This window comes from Nothobranchius furzeri, chromosome 7 (genome assembly GCF_043380555.1).
Source record: "Nothobranchius furzeri strain GRZ-AD chromosome 7, NfurGRZ-RIMD1, whole genome shotgun sequence".
NCBI classification, from domain to species: domain Eukaryota; kingdom Metazoa; phylum Chordata; class Actinopteri; order Cyprinodontiformes; family Nothobranchiidae; genus Nothobranchius; species Nothobranchius furzeri.
In genome coordinates, this window is record NC_091747.1 from 66,736,188 (window position 1) to 66,750,830 (window position 14,643).

General features: G+C 49.0%; 1 protein-coding gene across 1 annotated transcript in view; it reads left to right on the top strand.

Annotated features, from left to right (window-relative positions):
• slit1b (slit homolog 1b (Drosophila)) overlaps positions 1 to 14,643 on the top strand; it is a 111,466-nt gene that overhangs the window by 43,148 nt on the left and 53,675 nt on the right. The window contains exons 10-12 of the mRNA XM_054751886.2: positions 990 to 1,061; positions 7,236 to 7,307; positions 7,664 to 7,735. Coding sequence (XP_054607861.2) covers positions 990 to 1,061; positions 7,236 to 7,307; positions 7,664 to 7,735 — 216 coding nt within the window. The remainder of the gene's footprint in view (positions 1 to 989; positions 1,062 to 7,235; positions 7,308 to 7,663; positions 7,736 to 14,643) is intronic.

Sequence of the window (14,643 nt, forward strand, 5' to 3'; positions counted from 1 at the left end):
AGAAAGAGACTGGGCAAAAATGGCCTTCATGGCAGATTTCTAGGACAAAGACCACTGTTAAGCAAAGAGAACATTAGGGCTCGTCTCAGTTTTGCTAAGAAGCATCTCAATGATTGCCAAGACTTTTGGGGAAATACCTCGTGGACCGATGAGACAACAGTTGAACTTTTTGTCCCGTTACATCTGGCGTAGAAGTAACACAGCATTTCAGACAAAGAACATCATACCAACAGTAAAATATGGTGGTGGCAGTGTGATGGTCTGGGGTTGTGTTGCTGCTTCAGGAACTGGAAGGCTTGCTGTGATAAATGGAACCATGAATTCTACCGTCTACCAAAACATCCTGAAGGAGAACGTCCGGCCATCTGTTGGTCAACTAAAGCTGAAGCCATCTTGGGTGCTGCAGCAGGACAATGACCTAAAACACACCAGCAAATCCACCTCTGAATGGCTGAAGAACAACAAAATGAAGACTTTGGAGTGGCCTAGTCTAAGTCCTGACCTGAATCCTGTTGAGATGCTATGGCATGACCTTAAAAAGGCGGTTCATGCTAGAAAACCCTCAAATAAAGCTGAATTACAACAATTCTGCATAGATGAGTGGGCCAACATTCCTCCAGAGCGCTGTAAAAGACTCGTAGCAAGTTATCGCAAACGCTTGATTGCAGTTATTGCTGCTAATGGAGGCCCAGCCAGTTATTAGGTTCAGGGGACAATTACTTTATCACACAGGGCAATGTAGGTTTGGATCTTGTTCTCTCCCTAAATAATAAAAACCATCATTTCAAAACTGCATTATGTGTTTACTTGTGTTATCTTTGACTAACGGTTAAATGTGTTTGATGATCAGAAACATTTTGTGTGACAAACATGCAAAAGAATAAGAAATCAGGAAGGAGGCAGATAGTTTTTCACACCACTGTATGTTTATATATATATGTATGTATAATCATATATGTAATGATTATTTGTGTTCTTTCTTCCTCCAGTCGTCTGGAACAGAACGGCATCAAGTCGGTTCCTCCCGGCTCTTTCATCTCCTACAAGAAGCTTCGTCGGATGTGAGTTCTTCAACGAAACCTTTTCTCACAGCTGTGCACAAACCATTTAGTTTAGGGTGGATATCGCTCCTGGGAACAGAGACAAGCAGGGGTTTCAAAATTACCGAGGTCCATCATCCGTTATTCCATGAGAACAAACTAAAGACCAAAGCTGATTTCAAATTTTACAATTTATTTAAAACTAAAATGACTTGTATTAGAATGACATTTGTGTGTGTGTGTGTGTGTGTTTATGTGTGTGTGTGTGTGTGTGTGCGCGCGCGCGCACGTGTGTGTGTGTCCATCCATTTTCATCTGCTTATCCGGAGTCGGGTCATGGGGGCAGTAGCCTAAGGCGAGAGGCCCAGACTTCCCTCTCCCCAGTCACTTGGGCCAGCTCCTCCGGGGGAATCCCAAGGTGTTCCCTGGCCAGGTGAGAGACATAGTCCTGGGTCTACCTTTAGGTCTCCTCCTGGTTGGACGTGCCTGGAAAACCTCACCAGGGAGGCATCTAGGAGGCATCCTGACCAGATGCCCGAGCCACCTCAACTGGCTCCTCTCGATGTGGAGGAGAAACGGGTCTACTCAGAGCCCCTCCCGGATGACCGAGCTTCTCACCCTATCTCTAAGGGAGAGCCCAGCCACTCTGCAGAGAAAACTCATTTCGGCCGCTTGTATCCGTGATCTCGTTCTTTCGGTCACTACCCAAAGCTCATGACCATAGGTGAGGGTAGGAACGTAGATCGACCGGTAAATCGAGAGCTTCACCTTCTGACTCAGCTCTCTCTTCACCACGACAGACCGGTACAACGCCCGCATCACTGCAGATGCAGCACCGATCCGCCTATCGATCTCACGCTCCAGTTTTCCCTCACTCGTGAACAAGACCCCGAGATACTTAAACTCCTCCACTTGGGGCAGGACCTCATCCCTGACCCGGAGAAGGCATTCTACCCTTTTCAGGATCAAGACCATGGTCTCAGATTTAGAGGAGCTGATTCTCATCCCAGCTGCTTCACACTCGGCTGCAAACAACTCCAGCGAAAGATCCCGTTCTGATGAAGCCAACAGAACCACATCATCTGCAAAAAGCAGACCTGATGCTCAGGCTGCCAAAACGGATGCCCTCCACACATTGGCTGCACCTAGAATTCCTGTCCATAAAGGTTATGAACAGAATCGGTGACAAATGGCAGCCTTGGCCGAGTCCAACTCTTACTGGCATATTTATATGGCAAGTAGTTTGTCCATTTATCACAGACTGTATATGTATTCTGTAAGTTTCTAACATTCTAATAAAAAGTAGCATTCCAGAAATCTACAATAACATCAGTACCATCCACAAGAATTCTTCAGATATCGAAGATGTAAATCTTCCGTGGACAGAGTAGACAGAGTGCGAAGCGTTCACACTGGCCATTTCCCTGCAGGTGGTATAGGGTAGTTCTAGTCTTATGAATGCCATAAAAGTGGCAAAGTTGTTGGACTATGGTGTTCTCAAAGCTTCGGCCCTGGTCAGAGTGTAACCGAGCCAGCACTCCATACTCGTAGAACCGTTCCTCAACCAATACCTCTGCAACTGTTGAAGCTCGCCGGTCCCGAGTTGGAATGACCTGGCTGAAATGAGAGAAGACATCAGTCATCACTAGCACTTGCTCCTGGCCATCTTGTGCAGGTTCCAGCAGAGAAAAGTCAAGTGCTAAAATTTCATTCAGCCTTGATGGCAGTAGGTGTTTCATAGAGGCCCAAACATAGGGCTGAGTGTTTTTGGCCCCACTGCACCTGTTGCATCTCTGCCACCAATCTTTAATCATCCTCCCCATAGCAGGCCAATAGCAGCGCTGGCAGATTAGCTCCATTGTTCTTTCAGCTCCCTGGTGCCCATGGTAGATGTGCAGCTGTTGCAAAACTTCCTTCTGTAGGCATTCGGGTAACACCAGTTGCAGCACAGACTCACCCCCATCGGGACGCAGGAACCTCCGATGCAACAGTCCCTCCTTCAGCACCAGACAATCCCATTGGCGCAGTAATCCTGATGCAGCAGGGGAAAGGCTCTGCCTCTCTGACCTGCTGGGGAAGCGCTTTTGCAAAAGTAAAGAAATGACAGTATTTATAACAGGATCAGCCTCCTGCAGGACCACCAAATTTTCTGTTGAACGTTCTGGTGCTGCAGAAATGGCCCCCTGAAATGCCATTCTGTTTGCTTTTCAGCTCTTTTGATGCAACCGTTCCAGATCGGGTTGGTTCTACCCTTACTTCCATCGGAGGGAGGGTTTGTCTGGACAGTACATTGGCGTTCTGGTTACTGCGACTTGGACGACAGCATACTGTGTAGTCAAACAAGGCCAATTCCAACACCCAACATTGGTCTGTAGCCCCAAGCTAGGCTGTATTTAAGTGACTGAGGGGGTTATTGTCTGTCCACACCACACACCTTTGGCCCAGAAGATATTCTCTGAATTTTTGTGTCATGGCCCATTTCATTGCCAGAAACTCAAGTTTCATTGAGCTATAGTTCTTCTCAGCCAGGTAGAGACTTCTGTTGGCATAGGCAATAGGCCTCACTTTACCCCCCTGCTCCTGGGAGACGACTGCTCCCAGTCCCTCATGGCTGGCATCCACCTCTAGGATGAAGGGAATACTGAAGTTAGCATACGCCAACACTGGTGAGGACACTAACCGTGCTTTAAGGTCCTGAAAGCTGGCTTCGGTCCAGGCGATCCACTCATCTGTTAAAGCCACCTTCCCACCACGTTTTTTCTTTTTTGTGAGGTCAGTCACCAGCTGGTGGAGAGGGGCTGCTACTTTAGCAAACCCTTTGACGAACCGCCTGTAGTAGTTTGCAAACCCTAAAAATGATCTTAATTCTGGTGCTGTCTTTGGTGTTGGCCACTCAGCCACTGCAGCCAGCTTCCTGGGGTCAGTGGCTACTCCAGCAGCTGACCCCACATGACCCAGACACTGTACTTGGCGTTGAAAGAATCTGCATTTCTCCAGTTTGACCTTGAGCCCTTGTTGCTGCAATCGGCCCAAAACCAAATCCAAACGAGTCAGATGATCATCCACTGAAGAAGAAAAGACAACATTGTCATCCAAGTACAACAACAGTGAGTGGCAATGTTGGTCTGCAAACATCCTCTCCATCAGCTGCTGGAAGGTACTGGGTGCATTGCATAGACCAGGGGCCGGCAACCTGTTCCCATCAAAGAGCCATTATTACGTGTTTCCCACAGTAAACACTGGGAGCCACAGCAGAGAGCTGCTTTAACCAATCACAGCAGGTGACAGCAGCCAATACCGGTCGCTCGTGTACGTCAAAGTTATCTTTCAACAGAAGATAATCAATAAAACCGTTTGTATAAAATGGATCCAGAAGTTGTGTCTGTGCTACAATATTTAGATATTTTTCTCCCTGTTGGCAGTTTTACTGAGCAGGTGCCACTTTTGTCATACGTTTCTTTTTAAAACATGTTTAGACTGTTCAGAATACAAATCCAGGCTCTGTCACGTTTGATTGTTGTAATTAAACTTTGTAGGTGGGGAAGGTCAGAAAAGATCCTCATTTACAGCGACGGAGATAACGGCGCAGTGTGCCTGGTTCTGCTGGTAATCCAGTTTAGTTTTATCTCTTTGCAACGATTTTCACAAGAAAACAGAACAGTTAAAAGCAGGGCTTGTGTTGACCGGACAGTTCCCGTATTTTACCTTTTTTTGATGGAGAAAGAATAGAAAGAATTACCCCGACGCATGCAGACGAACTGACACTTTATTCGTTTCGCACATCGCAGATGTAGCTAAACCACTCAAGAAAAGATTCCCATCTGAACATCTGAGCTGGACACTGCTCAGTGCAGCTCGCTGTCAGCGTGTACGTAAGGTACACAGCGAGCTGAAGATGTGGAGAGGGGCTTGGAGCGCGTCGCAGAACCAGAGCGCATGCGGGAAGATTCCTCCCACTGAAGCGAGCGTTTTCCAAACCCGGTCTCTCAGAGAGACTTGTCACTTAGAAAATGTTCCCTGATGATGAAACTTTGGCTGAATAGCGCTTGTTCCTGTCTCCAATGTGGCGACACATCCAGGAGCCGTCTGAGGAGAATCCCAGAATCTCACGTCCTCGTCAGCTCAGGAAGCGCCTATGATTACGCACAAGCGTGACGCGTCAACCCGGTCTCACAGTAAGACCGGGTTGGGCCTGTTCAGGTTTACGCAGACAATCTTTACATTTAGAATTGACATACAGATGTAAAATTAATGCAGTAAAATATAAAGCATTTTATTTAAATATCCATTCATTATTTTACAAGCACAGAGAGCCGCATCAGATGGATGGAAGAGCCGCATGCGGCTCCAGAGCCGCGGTTGCCGACCCCTGGCATAGACCAAAGGGCATTCTCTGGAATTCAAAAGGCTCAAATGCTTAGTCACTCAACCTGATGGTAGCCACTAGCCAAATCCATGGTGGAAAACCACTGACCCCTGAAAGAGCATCCAATGACTCCTCAGTGCAGGGAAGGGGGAAAGCATCCTTCCGTGTTTTATTGTTTAACAGACCAACATACATCTTGGTGTGGCCAACACACTGCTAGCCTCAGTAACCTATTGGCCGGCCCAATTTGTAAGAAATCTGAGGGCGAGAGAGAAAGACGAAGTCAACGAGTGGATGAATGAATGAATGAATGAATGAAATATTTAATAAATGTCAGACCGGCCCGGTGGCCGGCGGCCCACCGGGCCGGCTCCCGGTGCTCCAGATAGTCAGTCCACCCCTGCATACAGGCCATATAAACCATAGAAAACCTCTTCATTTTGGGGGAGAGCCATGTGAAACTGGGGCTATACAGTGTTGTCTGAACACACACACTGACAGGAGTCCCTGATGAGGCCACCAAGGTCACATGAGTCTCCTGCAGTCGCGATCTTTACCCAAGACAAGCGCGAGGTGATCTGTAAACGGCGTCGGCTGATCTGAACGTCAGATCTTCTCTGGTGTAACGTCCAGCCCTGGTGGATTGTCGACAGCACAGAACATACGATTTAGATAAGCAACACTTGGATATCGTCACCAATCAAAGATCTTCAGAGGTCACAGGTGATGAACACATTTCAGCCACATACCTTTTGTACGTTTCAGGAATGAAAAGTCTGTCCACAACAACGTCTTGATCCGTTTTGTGGTTTTGCTTTCGTCTGTTTTCTTGTTTACGTCTCCAGGTGTCCTTGTGTCTTTGTGCGGTTCGGTGGTTTTCCTTCTCTCTCAGAGGGTCTCAGGGCTGGTTTATTACTGCACCAGGCTGGTGGAAGAGGTGTGCCTTAAACCCTGACCTCGGCCACTGACATGTGGCAACAGAGCCAGGACTTGGAGGTCCAGACCAAACTGAACCCAAACCTGGTCTCTCAAATCAAAGAACCATTGTTAAGTTATCTCATTAAAAAATCCTTCTCATATTTCACTAATAACTGGGTTTTATTAACTTAAATGTGTTAATAAGAACGTGCGTATGCCTGCTAGGACATGAAGAACAGCACAAACCAGTGCTCATTACTTTTATAACCTTTAAATTTAGACACATTTACTTAGAGTCAAATATTGTTGATAGAAGTTTTTTGAACCACATGAGGTCTGCTCTCACTGGCCACTTTATTGGGTACACCTTGCTAGTACCGGGTTGGACCCCCTTTTGCCTTCAGAACTGCTTCAATCCCTCGTGGGATATATTCAACAAGGTACTGGAAACATTCCTCAGAGATCTTGGTCCATATTGACATGAGAGCATCACGGAGATGCTGCAGATGTGTCGTTTGCACATCCATGATGCGAATCTCCCTTTGCACCACATCCCCAAGCTGCTCTACTGGGCTGAGATCCGGTGACTGTGGAGGCCATTTGAGTACAGCTAAATCATTGTAATGTTAAAAAAGCCAGTCTGAGATGATTCGAGCTGTATGACGGGTATTATCCTGCTGGAAGTAGCCATCAGTTCTGCTGCTGTACAGAAACATTTAGGTTTATTGTCCCCCTTCCGAAGACTAACCCTCAAGTGTCTGAACGCTGAACCTTTGTCCTGGTCTCTGGTCTCTCGTAGCTGGTTGCTCCTTTGGGTCATGAACTGGTGCTGTGAGGTGGAAACAGACTGTAGTTGCATCAGAAGTGTCTGAAGATGTTTCTGATCTTTTTCATCCTGGTTTTGTCTGCAGAGACCTGAGTAACAACCAGATATCTGAGATAGCTCCTGATGCCTTCCACGGCCTCCGAGCGCTGAACTCTCTGTGAGTCTTGAGTCCTGCAACAAACCTGTTTTCCTTTTCTGTGAACGATGTTCTGCTGGTCTGCTGGTCTGCTGTGTTTGCACGTGTAGACCTCAGCACAACCGACCTGACCTGTCTAAAGTGTCTAAAAAACCTCCTCAGACAAGCTTTTAGCACCTAGTTTGAATTTCATTGTTTTTATTTTCACATCTTAGTGTTTTTGTATATTTCTGTGTTGATCTTGTTTATTTTTTCCCATTGCTGCAAAGTGTCCTTGGGTGTAAAGAAAGGCGCTTTTAAATAACATGTACTATTATTGTTACAGCTTGTGTCTCTCTGAAGCCCGGGTCTCTCTCCTTTTTTACTTCTGTGTGCAGAATTCTGTACGGGAATAAGATCACGGAGCTGCCCGGTGGAGTGTTTGATGGCCTGGTCTCTCTGGAGCTGCTGTGAGTCCACTCGTTTTTACTTTTATCTGAACGTCTTCCCCATTAAACATTTCATGTGCCACGCTACAGAGAAGTTGGCCGTTTTGCTCCAGCTGCTCAAAGCAGTGGCGGCGCCAGGGGGCGCTAATGCTACCCCGCACCCCCATAGCGCCCCCAAGTAAATATAAGATTATTTTTTTTATAATTTAATTTTAATTTAACATGTGGATGTGATAATATTTAACATACAAAACAAAAATAATCAGTAAATTATCATATAGATAGTAAAAACTTAAACCAAAACAGGAAATTGATGTTAACCTTTGACATCATTTTCCACCTGTGAACGAGTGAAAGGTAGAGCTAGCGGTACGATGGATCGGGTTTTGTTGCCCACATTTCCACGGGTTCAGTCACAAACGAATGAATGTTTGGAAGTTATCTCAGACCCACAAACACCTACGGATCTGGATGAAGAGCGTCAACGCTCAAACGCCGCAGCAGTCCAGGGTTTAGCCGCTGGAAATGCTAACACTAACGTTAGCTAACCTTGCAACACTATAGATGGTTTTCTGTGTGGCTGTATGTGTTTATGATTTCATGGAAAAGTCAGTGATTGTTCATATGTTTATGATGTATATTAATGATTGTTTCAGGTGTTGTTGAGGTGTTGTGCACGCATGTGTGTCTGCTAGTGTTGAAGGTGTTTTAGAGGACAATAGGTACACATGACCACTTCCTTCATAACACCCTCAATAAAAAGACTAGCTCCTTCATAGAACCTGCAGAAAAACATCTCTGGAGTCGCCACAGGCTCAAAGTAAACCCTCCTGTGTTTTTGTGTTTGGGTCCTGGGGCCTCGTTTATAAAGAGTTCTTATGCACACAACGAGTGTGAAATTTGTGGAAAACCAAACAACAAAAAGGTTTTACTACGCAAACATCCAGCTCACATTCCATCATTTCATTCATACTGTGTCCTGTAGGATCATTAGTTTAGAAAGATAAACACATTTTTATAAATTATAATCTTGACTCTGATCTAATATGAAGTGTTTTCCCTGAATACCTAAAGTAACCCTAGAGCAAACATTACAACACCAATCAGACGGATCATTTATATTTATATGGAACATCACATCTCATAGATTTAATATTATGTAGCCACAATCCACCGTGCTACACTGCTGTCTCACACCTCACTGCTGTCTCACACCTTCCTGCTGTCTCACACCTTCCTGCTGTCTCACACCTCACTGCTGTCTCACACCTCACTGCTGTCTCACACCTCACTGCTGTCTCACACCTTCCTGCTGACTCACACCTTCCTGCTGTCTCACACCTCACTGCTGTCTCACACATCCCTGCTGTCTCACACCTCACTGCTGTCTCACATCTTCCTGCTGACTCACACCTTCCTGCTGTCTCACAACTCACTGCTGTCTCACACATCCCTGCTGTCTCACACCTCACTGCTGTCTCACACCTTCCTGCTGTCTCACACCTACCTGCTGTCTCACACCTTCCTGCTGTCTCACACCTTCCTGCTGTCTCACACCTCACTGCTGTCTCACACCTCACTGCTGTGTCACACATCCCTGCTGTCTCACACCTCACTGCTGTCTCACACATCCCTGCTGTCTCACACCTCACTGCTGTCTCACACCTTCCTGCTGACTCACACCTCACTGCTGTCTCACACTTCACTGCTGTCTCACACCTTCCTGCTGTCTCACACCTTCCTGCTGTCTCACACCTCACTGCTGTCTCACACCTCACTGCTGTCTCACACATCCCTGCTGTCTCACACCTCACTGCTGTCTCACACATCCCTGCTGTCTCACACCTCACTGCTGTCTCACACCTTCCTGCTGACTCACACCTCAATGCTGTCTCACACTTCACTGCTGTCTCACAGCTTCCTGCTGTCTCACACATCCCTGCTGTCTCACACCTCACTGCTGTCTCACACCTTCCTGCTGACTCACACCTCACTGCTGTCTCACACCTTCCTGCTGACTCACACCTCACTGTTGTCTCACAACTCACTGCTGTCTCACACCTCACTGCTGTCTCACATCCCACTGCTGTCTCACATCTCACTGCTGTCTCACACCTCACTGCTGTCTCACACCTCACTGCTGTCTCACAACTCACTGCTGTCTCACACCTTCCTGCTGAATCACACCTCACTGCCTTCTCACACATCCCTGCTGTCTCACAACTTTCTGTCTCACACCTTCCTGCTGTCTCACAACTCACTGCTGTCTCACAACTCACTGCTGTCTCACACCTCACTGCTGTCTCACACCTTCCTGCTGTCTCACACCTCACTGCTGTCTCACACCTTCATGCTGTCTCACACCTTCCTGCTGTCTCACACCTCACTGCTGTCTCACAACTCACTGCTGTCTAACACCTTCCTGCTGTCTCATACCTCACTGCTGTCTCACACCTCACTGCTGTCTCACACCTTCCTGCTGAATCACACCTTCCTGCTGTCTCACACCTTCCTGCTGTCTCACAACTCACTGCTGTCTCACACCTTCCTGCTGTCTCACACCTCACTGCCTTCTCACACATCCCTGCTGTCTCACACCTTTCTGTCTCACACCTTCCTGCTGTCTCACAACTCACTGCTGTCTCACACCTTCCTGCTGTCTCACACCTCACTGCTGTCTCACACCTTCCTGCTGAATCACACCTCACTGCCTTCTCACACATCCCTGCTGTCTCACACCTTTCTGTCTCACACCTTCCTGCTGTCTCACAACTCACTGCTGTCTCACACCTTCCTGCTGTCTCACACCTTCCTGCTGTCTCACACATCCCTGCTGTCTCACACCTTTCTGTCTCACACCTTCCTGCTGTCTCACACCTCACTGCTGTCTCACAACTCACTGCTGTCTCACACCTTCCTGCTGTCTCACACCTCACTGCTGTCTTACACCTCACTGCCTTCTCACACATCCCTGCTGTCTCATACCTTTCTGTCTCACACCTTCCTGCTGTCTCACAACTCACTGCTGTCTCACAAATCACTGCTGTCTCACAACTCACTGCTGTCTCACACCTTCCTGCTGTCTCACACCTCACTGCTGTCTCACACCTTCATGCTGTCTCACACCTTCCCGCTGTCTCACACCTTCCTGCTGACTCACACCTTCCTCCTGTCTCACACCTCACTGCTGTCTCACACCTCACTGCTGTCTCACACCTTCTTGCTGTCTCACACCTCACTGCTGTCTCACACCTTCCTGCTGAATCACACCTCACTGCCTTCTCACACATCCCTGCTGTCTCACACCTTTCTGTCTCACACCTTCCTGCTGTCTCACAACTCACTGCTGTCTCACACCTTCCTGCTGTCTCACACATCCCTGCTGTCTCACACCTTTCTGTCTCACACCTTCCTGCTGTCTCACACCTCACTGCTGTCTCACAACTCACTGCTGTCTCACACCTTCCTGCTGTCTCACACCTCACTGCTGTCTTACACCTCACTGCCTTCTCACACATCCCTGCTGTCTCATACCTTTCTGTCTCACACCTTCCTGCTGTCTCACAACTCACTGCTGTCTCACAACTCACTGCTGTCTCACAACTCACTGCTGTCTCACACCTTCCTGCTGTCTCACACCTCACTGCTGTCTCACACCTTCATGCTGTCTCACACCTTCCCGCTGTCTCACACCTTCCTGCTGACTCACACCTTCCTGCTGTCTCACACCTCACTGCTGTCTCACAACTCACTGCTGTCTCACACCTTCTTGCTGTCTCACACCTTCCTGCTGTCTCACACCTTCCTGCTGTCTCACACCTCACTGCTGTCTCACACCTCACTGCTGTCTCACACCTCACTGCTGTCTCACACATCCCTGCTGTCTCACACCTCACTGCTGTCTCACACATCCCTGCTGTCTCACACCTCACTGCTGTCTCACACCTTCCTGCTGACTCACACCTCACTGCTGTCTCACACTTCACTGCTGTCTCACACCTTCCTGCTGTCTCACACCTTCCTGCTGTCTCACACCTTCCTGCTGTCTCACACCTCACTGCTGTCTCACACCTCACTGCTGTCTCACACCTCACTGCTGTCTCACACATCCCTGCTGTCTCACACCTCACTGCTGTCTCACACATCCCTGCTGTCTCACACCTCACTGCTGTCTCACACCTTCCTGCTGACTCACACCTCACTGCTGTCTCACACTTCACTGCTGTCTCACACCTTCCTGCTTTCTCACACATCCCTGCTGTCTCACACCTTCCTGCTGACTCACACCTCACTGCTGTCTCACACCTTCCTGCTGACTCACACCTCACTGTTGTCTCACACCTCACTGCTGTCTCACATCTCACTGCTGTCTCACACCTCACTGCTGTCTCACATCTCACTGCTGTCTCACACCTCACTGCTGTCTCACACCTCACTGCTGTCTCACAACTCACTGCTGTCTCACACCTTCCTGCTGAATCACACCTCACTGCCTTCTCACACATCCCTGCTGTCTCACAACTTTCTGTCTCACACCTTCCTGCTGTCTCACAACTCACTGCTGTCTCACAACTCACTGCTGTCTCACACCTCACTGCTGTCTCACACCTTCCTGCTGTCTCACACCTCACTGCTGTCTCACACCTTCATGCTGTCTCACACCTTCCTGCTGTCTCACACCTCACTGCTGTCTCACAACTCACTGCTGTCTCACACCTTCCTGCTGTCTCATACCTCACTGCTGTCTCACACCTCACTGCTGTCTCACACCTTCCTGCTGAATCACACCTTCCTGCTGTCTCACACCTTCCTGCTGTCTCACAACTCACTGCTGTCTCACACCTTCCTGCTGTCTCACACCTCACTGCCTTCTCACACATCCCTGCTGTCTCACACCTTTCTGTCTCACACCTTCCTGCTGTCTCACAACTCACTGCTGTCTCACACCTTCCTGCTGTCTCACACCTCACTGCTGTCTCACACCTCACTGCTGTCTCACACCTTCCTGCTGAATCACACCTCACTGCCTTCTCACACATCCCTGCTGTCTCACGCCTTTCTGTCGCACACCTTCCTGCTGTCTCACAACTCACTGCTGTCTCACACCTTCCTGCTGTCTCACACATCCCTGCTGTCTCACACCTTTCTGTCTCACACCTTCCTGCTGTCTCACACCTCACTGCTGTCTCACAACTCACTGCTGTCTCACACCTTCCTGCTGTCTCACACCTCACTGCTGTCTTACACCTCACTGCCTTCTCACACATCCCTGCTGTCTCATACCTTTCTGTCTCACACCTTCCTGCTGTCTCACAACTCACTGCTGTCTCACAACTCACTGCTGTCTCACAACTCACTGCTGTCTCACACCTTCCTGCTGTCTCACACCTCACTGCTGTCTCACACCTTCATGCTGTCTCACACCTTCCCGCTGTCTCACACCTTCCTGCTGACTCACACCTTCCTGCTGTCTCACACCTCACTGCTGTCTCACACCTCACTGCTGTCTCACACCTTCCTGCTGTCTCACACCTCACTGCTGTCTCACACCTTCTTGCTGTCTCACACCTCACTGCTGTCTCACACCTTCATGCTGTCTCACACCTTCCTGCTGTCTCACACCTCACTGCTGTCTCACACCTTCCTGCTGTCTCACACCTTCCTGCTGTCTCACACCTTCCTGCTGACTCACACCTCCCTGCTGTCTCACACCTTCCTGCTGTCTCACACCTTCCTGCTGACTCACACCTCATTGCTGTCTCACAACTCACTGCTGTCTCACACCTTCCTGCTGACTCACACCTCACTGTTGTCTCACAACTCACTGCTGTCTCACACCTCACTGCTGTCTCACACCTCACTGCTGTCTCACAACTTCCTGCTGACTCACACCTCACTGCTGTCTCACACCTCCCTGCTGTCTCACACCTTCCTGCTGTCTCACACCTTCCTGCTGTCTCACACCTTCCTGCTGACTCACACCTCACTGCTGTCTCACACCTCACTGCTGTCTCACACCTTCCTGCTGTCTCACACCTTCCTGCTGACTCACACCTCACTGCTGTCTCACAACTCACTGCTGTCTCACACCTTCCTGCTGTCTCACACCTCACTGCTGTCTCACACCTTCCTGCTGACTCACACCTCACTGCTGTCTCACACCTTCCTGCTGACTCACACCTCACTGCTGTCTCACACCTCACTGCTGTCTCACACCTCACTGCTGTCTCACACCTCACTGCTGTCTCACACCTTCCTGCTGACTCACACCTCACTGCTGTCTCACACCTCACTGCTGTCTCACTCCTCACTGCTGTCTCACACCTTCCTGCTGACTCACACCTCACTGCTGTCTCACACCTCACTGCTGTCTCACACCTCACTGCTGTCTCACACCTCACTGCTGTCTCACACCTTCCTGCTGACTCACACCTCACTGCTGTCTCACACCTCACTGCTATCTCACACCTTCCTGCTGTCTCACACCTCACTATTATCTCACACCTCACTGCTGTCTCAAACCTCCTGCTGTCTCACACCTTCCTGCTGTCTCACACCTCACTGCCTTCTCACACATCCCTGTTGTCTCACACCTTTCTGTCTCACACCTCACTGCTGTCTCACAACTCACTTCTTTCTCACACCTTCCTGCTGTCTCACACCTCACTGCTGTCTCACACCTTCCTGCTGTCTCACACCTTCCTGCTGTCTCACAACTCACTGCTTTCTCACACCTTCCTGCTGTCTCACACCTCACTGCTGTCTCACACCTTCCTGCTGTCTCACACCTCACTGCTATCTCACACCTTCCTGCTGTCTCACACCTCACTGTGGTCTCACACGTCACTGCGTTCTCACACCTCACTGCCTTCTGACACCTCCCTGCTGACTCACAGGTCACTGCTGTCTCACACCTTCCTGCTGTCTCA